Source organism: Bufo bufo, chromosome 9, assembly GCF_905171765.1.
Source record: "Bufo bufo chromosome 9, aBufBuf1.1, whole genome shotgun sequence".
NCBI classification, from domain to species: domain Eukaryota; kingdom Metazoa; phylum Chordata; class Amphibia; order Anura; family Bufonidae; genus Bufo; species Bufo bufo.
In genome coordinates this window covers 122,537,627-122,556,731 of record NC_053397.1, presented here as the reverse complement: position 1 = coordinate 122,556,731, position 19,105 = coordinate 122,537,627, and the positions used below count along the sequence as shown (strand labels likewise).

General features: G+C 45.3%; 1 protein-coding gene across 1 annotated transcript in view; it reads left to right on the top strand.

The window, feature by feature from the left end:
* Positions 1 to 19,105, top strand: part of DDR2 (discoidin domain receptor tyrosine kinase 2) — a 1,651,236-nt gene that overhangs the window by 692,491 nt on the left and 939,640 nt on the right. The window contains exon 6 of the mRNA XM_040407250.1: positions 14,069 to 14,174. Coding sequence (XP_040263184.1) covers positions 14,069 to 14,174 — 106 coding nt within the window. The remainder of the gene's footprint in view (positions 1 to 14,068; positions 14,175 to 19,105) is intronic.

The following is a 19,105-nucleotide window of genomic DNA, read 5'->3' as shown; positions in this document are numbered from 1 at the left end:
CGGATCCGCTTGAAGATTGAGCCATATGGTGTCATCTTCAAGCGGATCCGTCCCTATTGACTTCCATTATAAGTCTGGACGGATCCGCTCGCCTCCGCACGGCCAGTCGGACACCCGATCACTGCAAGCAGCGTTCAGGTGTCCGCTCACTGAGCGGAGCGGAGGCTGAGCGCTGGCAGGCAGATGCATTCTCAGTGGATCCGCCTCCACTGAGAATGCATTGGGGCCGGACGGCTGCGTTCAGGGCCGCTTGTGAGCCCCTTCAAACGGAGCTCACGAGCGGACACCTGAACGCAGGTGTGAAAGTAGCCTTAGGTGATAAGTTAAAAATATTTATTCTATGCAAGGCACACACAATAAAAACTACTTTAAACTGACATATAATAACAAACACTGACATATAAGTCCTAAAATAAACTCTGCATTAAATGGTTCCAAATAAATATGATGATATGTTGCAATATAGTATCAGTTAGTACTCCCACACTAAGGGGTTAAAATACGCGAAATAGTAGAATCAGCAAAATTTGGTATGTTTCCACCTCAGGTATAAATGGTGAGTGTGTGTATACACCTCAAGTTCAGTTAGCCAGTGTCATTGATTGATTAATCAACAGGTATGTTAATCCACCTGCAGGAAAATACCCACTTTGTTCCAGGACAGATTAATAAACTGTGAAGCCGTCATAAAATAAACTGTAAAGCAGTCATAAAGTAAGGCGGTATGGCAGAAGAATTTGCGGTGTATTTGTGGCGTCCCACTGTACCGCACCACCTAAAACGCCTTTTATCTTTCCGGACGGCTTCTATTGCTGTAAGTATACTTTGTGTGCCTATTCATATGGTCCTCAATTGACCAAGTTTATGGTAAGTAGTACGTTCAGATGTTCGCAGGAATCTCAAGGTGTATAGTACAATCAGTGTCCGGCAACACCAGGCAGTCGGTGGGATTCCAGAGTGATATCTTTCAATCTGCAAGTCTTCAAAGAAGACGGTGGATAAAGGAAAATATACAGTTGCTTATCCGTAAATACAGCAGGTCCTGACAAACGCGTTTCAGGGTTTTTACTTTACCCCTTCCTCAGTGGTGACCTGCTGGGGCAACTAACTACCCTTTTATATCTCTTAAAAGGCTTTTGGAAAACCAGGATTCAAGTTCCAAGTAAAATCAGGAGTGGATTATCTTAAAATGTTCAATATTCTGTGAAATATCAACCAAATAACCATAAACTTCAACTTGCATATCTAAAAACAATATAAATGAACAAATACTGTCTAAAAAACATAAAAACGCACATGCGTTTTTTTCTCATGAGATGCGTTTTTATCACCAGAACTGCTTAAATACAACATAAAACATTTTAAATGGATCGAAATATACCTTGCAAAAAATGCAATATACCGTATTATATAAAAATCTATTAAAAACCAGTACATATGTATCTGGATTTACGCTCTGTATGGCTGCATAAGAGAGACCTGAAGGATCCTGGTTATGCTGGGTCTTAAAGTGTTTTGAGCCATACAGAGCGTTAATCCAGATTGGAGAGGAGGAAATTTTATTAGAAAAATGTCTCGTATAGAGTCACGTTTTATATTTGATTTTAACTCACTGGTACCTGGTGGTTTAAATGCAGAACTGGAGATATTTGGTTTTCTGTAGGTGGGAGCCTCGACCTGACGGGTGAGCAGAAGTAACATAGTAACATAGTAACATAGTACATAAGGCCGAAAAAAGACATTTGTCCATCCAGTTCGGCCTGTCATCCTGCAAGTTGATCCAGAGGAAGGCAAAAAAAACCTGTGAGGTAGAAGCCAATTTTCCTCACTTTAGGGGAATAAAAAATTCCTTCCCGACTCCAATCAGGCAATCAGGCAATCAGAATATCTCCCTGGATCAACGACCCCTCTCTAGTAGCTATATCCTGTAATATTATTACACTCCAGAAATACATCCAGGCCCCTCTTGAATTCCTTTATTGTACTCACCATCACCACCTCCTCAGCCATCACCACCTCCTCAGAGGTGTTTCTACGTACTCTGGCTCTCCCCTTAGGTTAAGGCCTCCACCTACATCTCCATACATATGTACTGGTTTTTAATACATTTTTATATAATATGGTATGTTGCATTTTTTGTATCTTAGGTATATTTGGATCCATTTAAAATGTTTTATGTTGTATTTAAGCAGATCTGGTGATAAAAACGCATCTTATGAGAAAAAAACGCATGAAAAACGCATGTGCATTTTTATGTTTTTTAGACAGTATTTGTTAATTTATATTGTTTTTAGATATGCAAGTTGAAGTTTATGGTTATTTGGTTAATATTTCACAGAATATTGAACATTTTAAGATAATCCACTCCTGATTTTACTTGGAACTTGAATCCTGGTTTTCCAAAAGCCCTTTAAGAGGTATAAAAGGGGATGTTAGTTGCCCCAGCAGGTCACCACTGAGGAAGGGGTATAGTGGAAAGCCCGAAATGCGTTTGGTCAGGACCTGCTGTATTTACGGATGAGCAACTGTATATTTTCCTTTATCCACCGTCTTCTTTGAAGAATTGCAGATTGAAAGATATCACTCTGGAATCCCACCGACTGCCTGGTGTTGCCGGACACTGATTGTACTATAAACCTTGAGATTCCTGCGAACATCTGAACGTACTACTTACCATAAACTTGGTCAATTGAGGACCATATGAACGGCCCCGTTCACAAAGTATACTTACAGCAATAGAAGCCGTCCGGAAAGATAAAAGGCATTTTAGGCGGCGTGGTACTGTGGGACGGCACAAATTCACCACAAATTCTTCTGCCATACCGCCTTACTTTATGACTGCTTTAGGCCTCTTTCACACGGGCGTTGCGGGAAAATGTGCTGGTGCGTTGCGGGAACACGCGTGATTTTTCAGCGCGAGTGCAAAACATTGTAATGCGTTTTGCACGCGTGTGAGAAAAATCGCGCATGTTTGGTACCCAAACCCAAACTTCTTCACAGAAGTTCGGGCTTGGGATCGCAGCCGGCATCTCCTTATATCTTCATCTTAGCTGTGTGGAGGAACAGGACCTGTGGTGACGTCACTCCGGTCATCACATGATCCATCACATGATCTTTTACCATGGTGATGGATCATGTGATGGACCATGTGATGACCGGAGTGACGTCACCACAGGTCCTGTTCCGCCACACAGCTAAGATGAAGACAGAAGGAGATGCCGGCTGCGCGATCAAGTGTATTAAGGTGAGTTAAATTATTATTTTTTTTAACCCCTCCAGCGCTATTTTAATATTATTATTATTGTATTCAGAATGCTATTATTTTCCCTTATAACCATGTTATAAGGGAAAATAATAATGATCGTCTCCTTGCAACCGTGAGTGAAAATCGCACTTTTTTCACGCAACTTTTTTCACGCAACTCCATTCATTTCTATAGGGCCTGCGTTACGTGAAAAATGCACAAAGAGGAGCATGCTGCGATTTTCACGCAACACACAAGTGACAGCTCATGTGAACAGCCCCATAGAAATGAATGGGTCGGGATTCAGTGCGGGTGCAATGAGTTCAACTCGCGCATCGCATCCGCGCGGAATACTCGCCCCGTGTGAAAGAGGCCTTAGTTTATTTTATGACGGCTTCACAGTTTATTAATCTGTCCTGGAACAGTGTGGGTATTTTCCTGCAGGTGGATTAACATACCTGTTGATTAATCAATCAATGACACTGGTTAACTGAACTTGAGGTGTATACACACTCACTATTTATACCTGAAGTGGAAACATACCAAACTTTGCTGATTCTACTATTTTGCGTATTTTAACCCCTTAGTGTGGGAGTACTAACTGATACTATATTGCAACATATCGTCATATTTATTTGGATCCATTTAATGCAGAGTTTATTTTAGGACTTATATGTCCGTGTTTGTTATTATATGTCAGTTTAAAGTTGTTTTATTGTGTATGCCTTGCATAGAATAAATATTTTTAACTTATCACCTTATACATGCAGTATTCCAGTTTTTGAGTGCTCAGCCCAATTTTTACCTTTTTTCCACTTATACACTCCACAAAAGGCTTTAGAACATATAACTAGTGTTGATTGAGCATGCTCGGCCAAACACCAGTGCATCTCGATGCTCCAGTGGCGTAGCGTGGGGGGGGGGGTTTGCCCATGGCGCAAAATTTTAGGGGGCACCATCAGGGCCGCACCGCCAATTAGGCAAAGTGAGGCGATTACCCCAGGCAGCGTGGCCCTGCTCATAAGTGGGGGGCGGCGGCAGGTCACAGGAAGATGATCACTTCCATTGTGGAGGCGCTCATCCCCATAGTCATCTGTATCCCCGTCCTCAGGTCAGCAATACAGATGGATTTGCTGCGGGGCAGGGGAGGGAGAGGCGTCTCCCTTCCCCGTTCCTCTGATAGGCTGCAGGCACTGGGCTGCAGCCTATCAGAGGCCGATGCAGGCGGCGCGATGATGTCATCGCGCCACCTGAGCCGTACAGCACGGGACACAGGCCGGAAGAGGCCTGCATCACATCGCTGCCTTGGAGGTAAGTATAAGTGTTTCTTTTTTTATATGGTACAATACTGGCTACTGGCACATGATTGGGGGGGTCATCTGTGGGGGGCACCTGTTTCTGGCACACAATTGGGGGGCACTTGTTACTGGCACATGATTGGGGGCCATCTATGGGAGGTACTTCTCACTGGCACATGATTGGGGGAATCTATGGGGGCACATCTTACTGGCACATTATTGGGGACACTGTGGGGGCATCTATGGGGGCACTTCTTACGGGCACATTATTGGGGGCACTGTGGGGGCATCTATGGGGCCATTCTTATTGGCACATTATTGGGTGGCACTAATGGGGCACTTCTTACTGGCTCATTATTAAGGGCATCTACTGAGGCCACAAAGAAGGAGTATTTCATATGGGGGGCTCTGTATAGGGGCATTTTATACTGGGGAACATTATGGTGGGTACTATGGAGAAGGGGGAGAGGAGTACTATGGGGTCATCTACGGGGGCACTAAGAAGGGGTATTTTATACTTGCAAATTATGGGGGAAACTGAGGGCATCTACTAGGGGAATATTTATGGGACATTTTATACTGGTACATTATGGGGGGCACTGGGAGGAAGGGGGGAGAGGAGCACTATGGGGGTATTTTATACTGGCACATTATGGGGGCACTATGGGGACATTAGCTCAACTGGAGGCATTAAAAGGGGGTATTTTTTGCCCTGTCACATTATAAGGAGAATTATTACTACTGGGGGGCATTATGGTGGGCTTTATTATTACTAGGGGTCTAGGGGGAACATGTTTACTAGTATGGGCAATATGGTAACATTATTACTTCTGGGGCACAGTGGGGACATGTTGGGGGCACTGTAGGAGCACTATTACTATCATGTGTGCTCTAGAAGAGAATTATTCCTATTGGTGGGACTTTTGGGAGCGCTATTACTGTGGGGGCACCTTGGCACAGTATTGGCTTACCACAATTATATTTGGGGGACATTATGTTTACACTATTAGTGTCAGGGGCACTATTTGCTGGGCGCAGTTATTTTAGGGCACTGTGTGGCAATAATTATTAAAGGGCACTATCTGCATGGTACTACTATTATCAGGGAGTTTATATGTTTCTGCAGTATAATATTGGGGAGCACGGCAGGCAGAGTATTGGGGATGGTAGGATGATTTGTCCAAAAGATGGGAGGATGATGGAAAAGTAGTAAACTAAGATTTTTTTTGTCAAACTGGAGAGACGAGAAATGGCTGAAAAATGGTGGTTTGTCTGAAAGGAGAAGATGAGGAAAGAGAACATCTACATCAAAGGAGACAACACTGGATGTAAGAGGTATGTGTGCTCTTTTACCCTGTATGTTCTGTAGTGATGGGAGGGTGGATATAGAATTTGGCCCACACTGTAGCAGCCTGGCCCCAGACTTCAGGTCACACTGTGCATGTTCTGAATTCTGGGGGCTCACACCCATCTACTACATTATCTGAGAGTTATCACCGTGTTACCTGTGGTGTTACATAGGACTGCAGGTGATATCTACTACATTATCTGTAAAAAAAAATACTTGGCTTGCCCCGGGTGCTGGCAACCCACGTTACACCACTACGATGCTCGGCACATGGCGGTATTCAGCCGAATACCGCATGTGCTCAAGCGCAATGCTCGAGTCTCCTCCCCACACGTTTGTTGGCTGCTACGCAGCCAATAAATGTGCAGGTAAGTGCTGCCCTTCACTGTAGCGCCATAGCCATGTTGGTTACTGCCATTACAGTGATTGGCTGGCCGGAATGAGTCATTGGGTGATATATACCCGATGACTCGCGTTCGGCTCAGTGTTAGTCAGGGAGAGCTTTGCTGAGGAAGGAAAAGATAGTTAGAAAAACTTGTCAGAGACCCAATAGGACTATTGTTGTGTGTGGCAGCAGCAATATATATTTTTAGTGCAACCTGTGCTAAATTTCTAAAACTTTACAGACCCAAAAATCCTTTAAAGGATTATTGTTGTGTGTGGCAGCAATATCTATTTTTAGCGCATCCTGCTCTAAATAGCGTGCAATATTTAGGCCGCTGCGGACAGTGACATTGCCTGGGCTATATCCAGGGCAGTCTTTAATATTGATTGGACCCTGGGCACAAATTTACTTTGGCCCCCTGGATCCCGCCTTCCCACACCCTTGCATGCAATCACGGCCTCCACCACAACACATAAACAAAAATCCACACACCTGGTAGAGTACAGTGAATGACTGTAAATACTTCCTGAAAGGATTTGGACCTTTCTGGACCTCTACGACAACCTTGGTTTGAGACACTGACGTCAGGAGAGATGTTTCTCAGTTGGCAATAATAGACACACACATCACTGAGAAATACTCTAACTTTATTATGCTATCACTTGGCCTTATATAGGCAGTAGAAAAGTTTGCATAACAACAGCGTTAAACCAATCATAAAAGATAAACATTGGTGATCACACAGATACTACCGGAACATCCTTTTATGGTATGTGGACGTGCAGTAAATAAGAAGAATAGGTTTTAATCACTCACATATAAGAATGTACGTAGCTGTGCCGAATGACCCTGAATGAAACAAGAACGTTTGTTCTAGTTCTAGGATATTCCCAGAATCTGTCCTGAGACAGATATGTGAACCTAACTCACAGCGGGGGGATGTGAAACAGTGTGTGGGTGAGATGTTATAACAATTCTTTACATAGTTAGAGAAGACAAGATGGAGTCACATTTCTCTTCACTTCTGAAGACTCCAGCAGGCTTAGGATCAGTGCTCTGGGCAGCTGGGCTCAGGCTGGAAGTGGGCACCGCTCTGCAGGAAGGAGACCGGGGCTCAGCTCACCCTAGCATTACAGTGCACCCCAGCACCCTACAGTATGCAGTAAAGCACCCTATAGTATACAGCACCCCACAGTATGCAGTAAAGCACCCTATAGTATACAGCACCCCACAGTATGCAGTATAGCACCCTATAGTATAAAGCTACCCACAGTATACAGTATAGCACCCTATAGTATACAGCTACCCACAGTATGCAGTATAGCACCCTATAGTATACAGCACCCCACAGTATGCAGTATAGCACCCTATAGTATACAGCACTCCACAGTATGTAGTATAGCACCCCACAGTATACAGAACCCCACAGTATACAGCACCCCACAGTATAAAGCACCCCACAGTATAAAGCACCCCACAGTATACAGTTTAAAGCACCCCACAATATACAGCCCCCCACAGTATATAACACCCCACAGTATACAGTATAAAGCACCCCACAATATACAGTATACAGCCCCCTACAGTATACAGCACCCCACAGTATACAACACCCTATAGTATACAGTAGAGCAGCATAGCACACCACAATATACAGCACCCCACAGTATACAGTAGAGCAGTATAGCACCACACAGTATACAGCACCCACAGTATACAGAACCCCATAGTATACAGTAGAGCAGTATAGTACACCACAGTATATAGCACCCCACAGTATACAGTACCCCACAATATACAGTAGCTTAAAGTATATTAGCATAACAGCCCCTGTCACCTTTTCCTGATGTAATCTTCACAATAAAAGTTCCACAGTTAAGGCAAACTTCTCCTGCAGCAACACTCCTGGTAGAAAGAAAGGACCTTTGATGACCTCATAGCCATGTGACCAGTAATATTGCTAGGTTACTGGTCACATGGTGATGATGTCATCCAAGGTCCTTTCTCCTAAGAGAATCACAGCTCTCACAGTTCGCTGCCTGGAGTGAGGCATGGCATGGCAGCACCCCCCTGTGTAGCTGACAGCCTGACACCCGGGGCAGTGGCTAGCAGGGCTCAAGAGGCAGCTGCCTTGGGACCCCCAGGAACAACTGGGCCTGGGGCAGCTGCCCCTTTTGCCCCTTGTTAAAGACGGCCCTGGCTACATCTCCTGTGTAACGATTCCACATCCAAAATACCTGTGACATTCCCTGTATTTTTATATTAGCCGCTGGTGACATCAGCGACATTATCTGCAGTATTTCTCCTGTGTGACGTTTTCACATCCAAAATACCTGTGACATTCCCTGTAATTTTTTATTATCCGCTGCTGACATCAGCGACATTATCTGCGGTATTTCTCCTGTGTAATGTGTGAGCATCCCAAATACCTTTTTTAATTATTTTGCACATACACTTACAAATCCTACGCTACTGTACGTGTGACATACTTTCAAGCACATATAACATTTAATATGAAGAAGGCGAGCAGTAAGGGACAGGGAAGATACTGATGGTGCATGCAGAGGCCGTGGCCCTGGGCACATTGAAACTGTGCCTGCTGCCAGAGCACAAGAAAAACAATCATCCACGATACCTAGCTTCATGTCCCAGTTTGCAGGGCGGCACAGGACAACGCTCTCAAAGTCAGACCAGTGCGACCAGGTGGTTGGTTGGATTGCAGCAGATAATGCTTCCAGTCGGTTAAGCACCAACCTGTCTTGCACCAAGTCCAGTCTCAGTAGCCAAGAGTCTGGTCAACACAATCCTCACCCTGATTCTCCTTCCTACCACCATGGAGAGTCTTGCCAAACAAGTGATCCCACACTCGGATATTCCGAGGAGCTCTTTTCAGCGCCATTCCTTCATTTGGGCCTCTCAACAAGCCCGCTTGAAGAGAGACATGAGATCTTGTGCCCTGATTCCCAAACTCTTGAGCATCCACAGTCACAAGAAGATGACGGTGGGGAACGACAATTAGTGTCTCACGAGGTTGATGATGAGGATGAGACACAGTTGTCAATAACTGAGGTTGTTGCTAGGTCAATGAATCAGGAGGATGAGCAGAGTGAGGAAGTGGAAGAGGAGGTGGTGGACGATGAAGTCACTGACCCAACCTAGGAAGGTGGCAAGCCAAGCGAGGACAGCAGTACAGAGGGGTAGGGATCCGCAGCACCGCAACAGGCTGGAAGAGGCAGTGGGGTGGCAAAAGGGAATAGGCGGGCCACACCAAACAGGCCCGCAACTGTTGCCCGGAGCACACCCTTGCGGAAATCTCCCTTGACAAGGGGTAGGTGTTCCGCAGTCTGACGCTTTTTTGAGTAAAGTGTGGACGACAAAAGAATTGCAATTTGCAACCTATGCCATACAAAAATTAGCAGGGGCGTGAACACTAGCAACCTCACCACCACCAGCATGATCCGCCACATGGCATCAAAGCACCATAATAGGTGGGCCGAATGCCTGGGTCCACAATCTGTGTCTGCGGGTCACACCACTACCTCCTCTTCCCCTGTGTTACGTGCTGGAAAATCCCCTGTTAAAGGCGCAGGCACCTGGACCTTCGCAAGCACCATCAGCGACCACATCCACTTCCGTGTCCCAGCGCAGCATACAAATGTCCTTACCCCAGGCATTTGAACGCAAGCGCAAATACACAGCCAACCACCCACAGGCCATAGCACTAAATGCGCAACTTTCCAAATTACTGGCCCTGGAAATGTTTAGGCTTTTAGGCTTGTGGACACTGAGGCCTTCCGCAGCCTGATGTTGACGGCTATCCCTCGTTACGCAGTCCCCAGCCGCCACTATTTTTCACGGTGTCCCTGCTATTCAACAGCATGTGTCTCATAACCTCATCCATGCCCTGACCAACGCAGTTACCTGGAAGATCCACTTAACCACTGACACATGGACAAGTGCTTGTGGCCAGGGATGCTACATTTCCCTGACGGCACACTGGGTGAATGTTGTGGAGGCCGGGAGCGAGTCATACCCTGGGATGGCACTGGCGCTACCGACGCCAAGGATTGCAAGTCCTAATTCCATAAGGGTCTCTGCCACCACCTACGTTAGTGTCTCCAACCCCACTTCTCCTCCTCCTCCTCTCCACTTCTCCTCCTCCTCCTCTGCCTCCTCCTCAACTTCCACCTCAAAATTATCCTCTTGCAGCACCAGTCAGCCATCAGTCGGTAGCTGGAAGCAGCATAGCACTGCAGTGGGGAAGCGTCAACAGGCTGTGATTAAGCTGATCTGCTTAGGTGACAAACAGCACACTGCCGCAGAGCTGTGGTAGGGGATAAGAGACCAGACTTAGCTGTGGCTCTTGCCACTTAATGTTAGAACCAGGCATGGTTGTGTCTGATAATGGCCGTAACTTGGTGGCGGCTTTGGAGCTCGAGAAACTCACACACATACCATGCCTAGCCCATGTCTTCAACTTAGTGGTTCAGCGATTTCTCAAAACCTACCCCAATTTGCCTGAGCTACTGGTGAAGGTGCACCGCGTGTGTGCTCATTTCTGCAAGTCATTGATAGCTTCCGCCGGTCTCTTAACGCTGCAGCAGCGCTTACAATTGCCAGCTCACCGACTGTTGTGCGATGTGAGCACGCACTAGAACTCCACATTCCACATGTTGTCCAGGCTTTGTGAGCAGCAGAGGGCAGTAGTGGAATACCAGCTGCAACATAGTCGTCACCTTTCCAGTCAGCTTCCGCTCTTCACAAGCAAAGAGTGAGCATGGATGTCTGACCTATAATCAGCGTCACCATCCCACTTCTGTGTCTACTCAAACGCTCGCTGCTCACAATTAAGGCTGACGATTTGAATGTGGAAGAGGTGGAAATGGGGGAACGCATTACACAGACCACCCTCAGTTCGTCTTCTCAGCGCAAATTGGATGAGGAGGAGGAGCAGGAGACGGTTGCCTCCGCTACAGAGGGTAGTACCCATGAAAGTTTAATTCCAGCTGTTCAGCGTGGATAGGCAGAAGAGGAGGAAGAGGATGAAGAGATTGAGAGTCATTCTCCTGATGACGACAGCGAAGTCTTGCCTGTTAGGACTCTGGCACACTTGGCTGACTTTATGTTAGGCTGCCTTTCCCGTTATCCATGCATTTTATGCATTTTGGACAACACTGATTACTGGTTGTTCACCCTTCTCGACCCCCGCTACAGAGAACTTCTCATCTCTCATTCTTGTGATAGAGAGAACGAGCAAAATAGTGCAATACCAGAAGGTCCTTGTGGAAAAATTGCTGCCAGCGTTGTCAGCTGGAAATTTTTGGAGCAGAGTAGGTAGTTCCTTGGGAAACCAAGGAGGGGAGACGAGGGGAACACACAGCAGTTCCAACAGAGGCAAGGCAACACTCTCCAAGGACTGGGACAGTTTCATGACACCCCGCCAGCACCCCCACCCTGATGTGCTGCCTAGTGTCACAAGGAGAGAAAAGTTTTGGAAGAAGGTGAAGGAGTACGTAGCAGACCATGTCAGCATCCTCAATGATCCCTCTGTGCTTTACAACTACTGGGTGTCCAAGGTGGATACGTGGCATGAACTGGCGCTCTACGCCTTGGAGGTGCTGACCTGCCCTGCCGCCAGCGTTTTGTCAGAGCTGGTATTTAGTGCTGCTGGGGGCATAATTACTGATAAGCGCATCCGCCTGTCAACTGAAAATGCAGACAGGTTTACCCTTATAAAAATGAACAAGGCCTGGATTGCCACTGACTTCTCTACTCCACCAGAGTAAAGCGGCTGAACATAAAGGCACTTTAAATGTGTTTATTATAATGTACTGAATACACTGTATTCCCATGCACCCCTTCCACCACAAAAAAGGGTATATGGTTCAATCTTCCTTTTCTCGTCCTCCTCCTCTTCCATCATATCAACATGCTTATTAGTCTGCCCTCACTCCTAATGTTGTAGAGGGTCAGCTCAACTGCAGGCCCTCACATATAATGTTTTAAAGGGTCAGCTCACCAGCAGGCCCTCACCTACAATCTTTTAGAGGTTCAGCTCACCAGCAGGCACACACCTACAATCTTTTAGAGGGTCAGCTCACCTACAATCTTTTAGAGGGTCAGCAGCAGGCCCTCAATCATAATTTTTCAAGGGTGTATCCTTTATGTGTAATGAAGTGTGTATTGGAGTGCCGATTCCTTGAAATTTTTAGAGATGCCCTTTCACTTAGTGCATAGGCTTTATGAGTGTATGAGTCCCACTACCTGAACAATTGTACCACAATGTGAATGAGGCCCTCCATTATGTGATATACAGGTTGTATTACAGTGCCTCTTCCTTGTAATTTTTGGCAGCACTTGCACTTCATATACAAGTAAACATACAGGAAAGAATGTTTCCTAACAATTTTTCCTCTAAAATCGATTTTATCTTCGGCTTTGTGTGTATTATTGTCAGTCCGTAAAAGTGGCGTACTACTCGGACAACATCGTTCCCAGCAGCAACCTGGGAGTCTAAGATGCATCCCAGACATCCTCCCCATGCTGTTCCCGAACCATTTTGCTGGTGTTTCCATCAATTTCTGACCTTTTCATATGAATCAGACACCCTCCCCTCTACAGAGCAGGGGGTGCCTGGTTTAATGCTCGGGTTCTCCCGATGACGTCCATTGTGCTCGGGTGCTCAGGACCCATACATCCGAGCACTTTGGTGCTCGATCAACACTACATATAACTGCACCGCTGAACGGCAAATAGGCCCTTCTTTTTTTCCACTCATACACTCCACAAAAAGCTTTAGAACATACAACTGCACCACTGAACGGCAAATATATTTTTCTTTTGACACTAATACATAACAAAAAGGGCTTTAGAACATATAACTGCACTGCTGAACGGCAAATATATATTTCTTTTACCACTAATACATGACAAAAAGGGCTTTAGAACATATAACTGCACCACTGAACAGCTAATATATTTTTCTTTTGCCACTAATACACAACAAAAAGGGCTTTAGAACATATAACTGCACCGCACAAGGGCAAATAAGACATATAAATATTTCCTTGTGATAAACCCTGTTATTGGCTGTATCAAACAGCACTTGCACCCCAATAACAATAATGGTTTGCTGGAATTACAGAGCTGTATAATGGAAATTTGGATCCTTAGTCAGTGCAGCAAGGTTTAATAGGATTGTTCCTATTACCCAGGCTGTAACCTCCCCTACTGAACCCTGTTCTACACAATGGACGTCATTGGCAGGCCCATCTCATTCATCATTTTCTATGCCTGTTGTAGGTATAGAAAATGGTCTAAATGTCAGACACCAAGGAAGCTAGCTTACATTTAGAACATGGCGCTGGATGCGCTGAAGTTATGTAGAGGGCGGCTCCACCTCCTGATATAGGGATTATTAAGGATGGCGTCTTAAACACTAGTTTTAATAAATGACCCCCTTTATGCTTATAAGAAGTCTGGTATTGGATACTATTGTTCTGTTTAGATCACACTAGAATGGTCAAAATTTAGGTAAGAAACAGAGTACAACTAGTGAAAAAAATATGGCTGACTAGCACAAACCAAGCTGCTAAACTCTTTCGAAGACCCTCTTAATGGTAATGACACTCGAACAATGCTGCATACCCCTGCTAGGTTTTAACATTTACTGAAAATAAATTGAAACCATCTTCTATTGGCAAATCATTTAGTAATCATTTATTATATGTAACTTTATGTATCACTGATAGTAGCATATTATTGCATTTGTTTAAAACTAACTTTCTGTTTAGATGGATTGGTGTCTTACAATTCTCCCTCTGGCCAACAATTTCTTTTACCTGAGGGACAGATTGTTAACCTCAATGATACCATTTATGATGGAGCAGTTGGCTACAGGTAAGTTTTATTTTTGTCTGGTAAGTTAGAGTATATGGCCTAAAAAACAATTTTTTTACTGTTAGAAAATGGCCTGTTTTGTGTTCTGCAAAACATTGATACCGGCCGAGTGCATGCCACCATGTTTTTTTTCTTACTTCTGCGGAAATGTCCTACTTTTGTCCGCAAAACGAACAAGAAAAGGTCATGTTCTATTCATTGAGATGAATAGGTCCAGATCCGATCGGCAAAGAACGCTGATCAGATGCGGACAAAACAAAACATAATGCTGTCTCCATGAGCCGCAGGATTCCCATGTGGATTACCACTAATTGCCAGGCTTAATATGTTTTTTTCTGGTATGCATCTGTTGGTATATGCCAAAAGTGGTTGGAAGAAGGCCAACCAGCAACAGAGTCATGGATGTTCCTGTACTTGCCATATGAAGCAGGGGTGTAGCGGCAAGTCACCTTCTTCCAACCACTTTTGGCATATATTAACAGATGCATACCAGGAAAACATCTTAAGACCTGCCATTTTGGAGATACTTTTACCCAGTTATGTAACCATCACAATTTGTCCATTTTCAAACTCCCTCAGATCTTTACACTTGACCATTTTTCTTGGTTCCAACACATCTACTACTTTAAGAGGTAACTATTGACTTGCTTCTTAATGTATCCCATACCTTGGACATTACCACAAGATAATGTTACTTACTTCTCTTACAAGTGGTGTCCATGTTATGGCTGATAGGTACATTCTTTGACTGATAGGTGCACGAGTATCTCCATAATACACAGAAACACCAAACGCAGATATGGGGGCCATGTGTGCAAGGCCTTAGAATACAAATGTAAGATAGACTTAGCTATCAGACCAAAAGAACTTCAGTTTCTACATAAATAGAATGGACAGTTACATAGTTGTTAAGGTTGGAAAAAGACAAAAGTCCATCGAGTCCAATCTGTAATCCTGCTATATTGATCCAGGGGGAAGACAACAAAAAAAAAAACATAATAAGGAAAATAAATCCTTCCCAACTCCAGATATGACAATCAAAACAAATCACTGGATTAACTTCCATCTTCCATTTAAGAAATGGTTGAGCCAAAGGGAAAGGGTGTGTAGAACATGATTTCTATACATACCGAATATCTTTCTTACTGTAAAGAATGCTTGTCCCCTCTTATCACATATTTTCCTCTAGGTGTACAGAGTGGCCCCTTGTTTTTTGAGGGGGTTTGACACAGAATAGCTTCTCTTGATATTTTTTGTATAGTCTGTTTTTACATAGACCACTTTTTTCAAGACTAAACAAATTTAGTTATTTTAATCTTTGCTCTTAGCTAAGGTCTTTCAGGCTTGAGTGTAGTTGCTCTCCTTTGCACTTTTTCAAACTCACTTTTTATGAACTGGTGCCAAGAACTGAACTGCGTATTCTAGGTGAGGCCGCGCCAATGCCTTGTATAGTGGTAATATTACATCCATGTCCCGCGAGTCCATACCTCTTTTAATAAAATACAAAATTCTATTGGCCATAGAGGCAGCTGATATGCATTGCATGCTGTTATTTAGTTTATGATCTACTAATACACCCAGATCCTTTTCAACATGTGATTCTCCCAGTTTTACTCCCCCGAGAACGAATGCTTCATGCAGATATTAGCCCCCAAGTGCATAACTTTACATTTATCTAAATTTAACCTCATTTGCCAAGTGGAGGCCCAAACAGTAAGTTTGTCCAAGTCAGCTTGTAACTTGTTAACATCTTCCATAGATTGTACTGTCATCTGCAAAAATAGAAATAGCACTATTAATCCCATCTTCTATGTCCTTAATGAATATGTTAAATCATAGCAGACCCATCACAAAACCTTGGAGTATATCACTTATAACCGGGGACCATTCAGAGTAGGAATCATTGATCACAACTCTTTGGATACGATCGCAAAGGCAATTTTCAATCCAATTACAAATTATATTTTCTAAACCAAGAGACCTCAATTTACCCATTAGGCATCCCTTTAGTACAGGATCAAATGGTTTTGCAAAGTCCAAAAACAAAATATCTACAGGATTCATTCTGTCCAAGCATCTACTCACCTCCTCTTAAAAACAAATCATGTTAGTTTGACAACTTCTGTCCTTAGTAAAACCATATAGGTTTTATAGCTTATTATATTATTTACATAATCCTGTATGTAGTTCTTTAGAAGGCCCTCAAACATTTTTCCTACAATTGATGTTAAGCTTACTGGTCTATATTTTCCTGGTGAAGACCTAACACCCTTTTTGAAAATGGGCACCAGTCCCTTGGTACAATGCCTGACATTAACCCGTTCAGGACCCTGCCATTTTTCATCTTAAGGACCAGGCCATTTTTTGCAAATCTGGCATGTCACTTTATGTGGTGATAACTTAAAAACACTTTTACTTATCCAAGCCATTCAGTGACTGCCGGACCCCTGCCGCTGATCGGGCGAGCGCAGCTCCTGCACCCGCCCGATCAGCCCACCGTACATGTATGGCGCTGGTCCTTAAGTAACGTCCACCAGCGCCATACATGTACGGTTAAATAATCTGTAAATATTATGAACAAAGGCAAAGCAATAACTAAACTGAGTTCATTTAGAACTCTAGGGTGTAATCCATATGGACCTGCGGCCTTGTTAATTTTTTTTTTTGTACATTCAGCCAGGTAACTATGGTATTTGAGATATTTACATCACTGGCACCACCCTCATGTGATGCACTTTCTTCTTTTGTATATACACAGCTAAAAAAAAACTATTTAGGAGATATGCCTTCTCTTGATCCCCACTGACCAACACCACATTACCATCATTTAGAGGCCTTACATGTTCTGTCCTTGTTTTTTTTTGGGCATTTTTGTATTTGAAAAATGTTTTGGGGTTGGTTTTACTTTCTTTGACCACCTATATTTCATTGTGCATTTTAGCTTATTTTATTATGCCTTTACATAATGTATTTACCTTTTATAATGTATTTATTTTAATTTATTCTACAATTGCAGCCGATCCTTCAGATTTGTAAGGGCCCTCTTTTTGTCATTTATTGCCTTTTTTTTACACTATTTGCAAGGCATGTGGGGTTTAATTTTACTTGTTTCCTGTAGGAATGTATTTAACAATATACTTATCCAAAGTAGATTTAAAGCACTCCCATTTAGCATTAGTGTCATTATGTGTTAATAGTTGCTCCTAGTCTACGCCCTGAAGTGCAGTTCTCAACCCTGCAAAATGTGACTTTTAAAATAGTGTTTTTGTTAATACGACCAGAGTTTTTTTTGTGATATTACATTTCAATATTAAGTCATGCTTAACCCCTTCCCGACTGCAATCCGTTTATATAATTGATATTTGCACATGCCCCGTGCAGCTACCACGTGTATAAACGTCAAGTCAGCTCTTTAATCCAAGTGCTGCAAAGCTTCTGCCCCTGTCCAGTCAGGCCCTGACTGGAGCGCAGCGGTGGGGGAGGACGTGCATGAAGGGGCTTGGCGGTGAAGGACAGGTGAGGAAAGGGTAAAATGTGAGTGGGGGCGGGATCGGAGGAGAGGCGCGAGTTGCCAGGGCGTCGGGGGGCGTGGCCAGAGCGGAGACGGAGGAAGAAGGCGGAAGTGAGAGCAGTGTGGCCAGGGGACTGAAACGGACGGACGGGATCATGTCGGCTCCTGTGATGACGGTGGAGGAGATGTTGGAGCGGTTGAGGAGAGAAGCGGAGGTGCGGGGGCCTGGCTGGCTGCAGGAGCAGGTTGGTGCATGCATAGTTTCACCTGCTCCTGTGGCTACCCCCATTGTAAGGGCTGCCCGGCCGCGGCGGAGAATTCCACCGCACGCCTAAGCCCTGAAGTCACCCCCCGGGCCCGGCGCCGAGTAGGGAGCCCCCCTGTGGACCCTCAGCGGCGGAGAGCGGCCGCTCAGCTTTCTGCGAGCCGCTCTCGCCGTGGGAGGAATCCCATTACACGGCGGGGCCCTGAGAGGAGCGGGACGCCCCTTCCCCCGCTTCCTGCGGCTGTTCAACTGGATTTGGGACCAGGAACGGTGGAACGTCCCAGTCCCTCCTTTAGCGGGCGGTCCACTCGGCTTATGGCTGACATCCGGGCTCCTCGGGCTGCACTGGCGGGAGACGCATACCAGTGCAGGTCCAGAGAAGATTTGAGCAGCTTAGAAGAAGGTCCCCTTGCAGTGGTGGGTGCCGCGGCCTCGTCCCGGTGTCCGGCCAGCGTGGTGCAGAGGGTCGTGCAGGTGGTCCAGGAGGAACAGCCGTCGACGTCCAGGAGCTATGACGGTGAAGTGTCTGTGCGGCGGGAATCAAGATCTACGGCAGCGGGAGTCACAGCGCCCGTGGTGCCTGGTGAGATTGCTTGGGGCTCCATGTTAGGGCAGGGTGTCCCCTGTTGGTGGAGGGGGGACCATGGGTGATTTTAATAAGGGTTTGGGGCAGTTTTTGGGGGGATTGGCGGGATGGTTGTCGGGTATGGGGGCTGGCGCTGGGTCTCCGTTGCCGGAGTGGGGAGTGGTGCCGGGGTCAGGGACAGGGACGCAGGTGGTTACGGCTGGGTCGGTGTCAGTGGAGATGCAGGCGGGGGGTGAGGAGGAGGTGCAGAGGTTGGATGATAGGGCTCGCGGTGAGGTGTACGTGTGCTTTGAGGGGCCGCTGGGGGCTCATTTGAAGCAGGAAGTGAGGGAAAAGATCTGGAAGGGAGAGTACGTGGAGATATTCTCGCTGCTCCCATTGGAAAGGTTTAACCTGGATAGGGGTAAGAAGGATGAGGGGAAAAAGGAGGATGAGGATAAGCGTCGGCATCGATTGATCCCACGTACCTTTGCTAATTGGCTACAGGCGTTTGCCATATTAGCAAGTGTCATTGGGGAAAGGGCTCCGGAATGCTGTTCGGCGCTGTTTTGCTACCAGGACGCTATTGG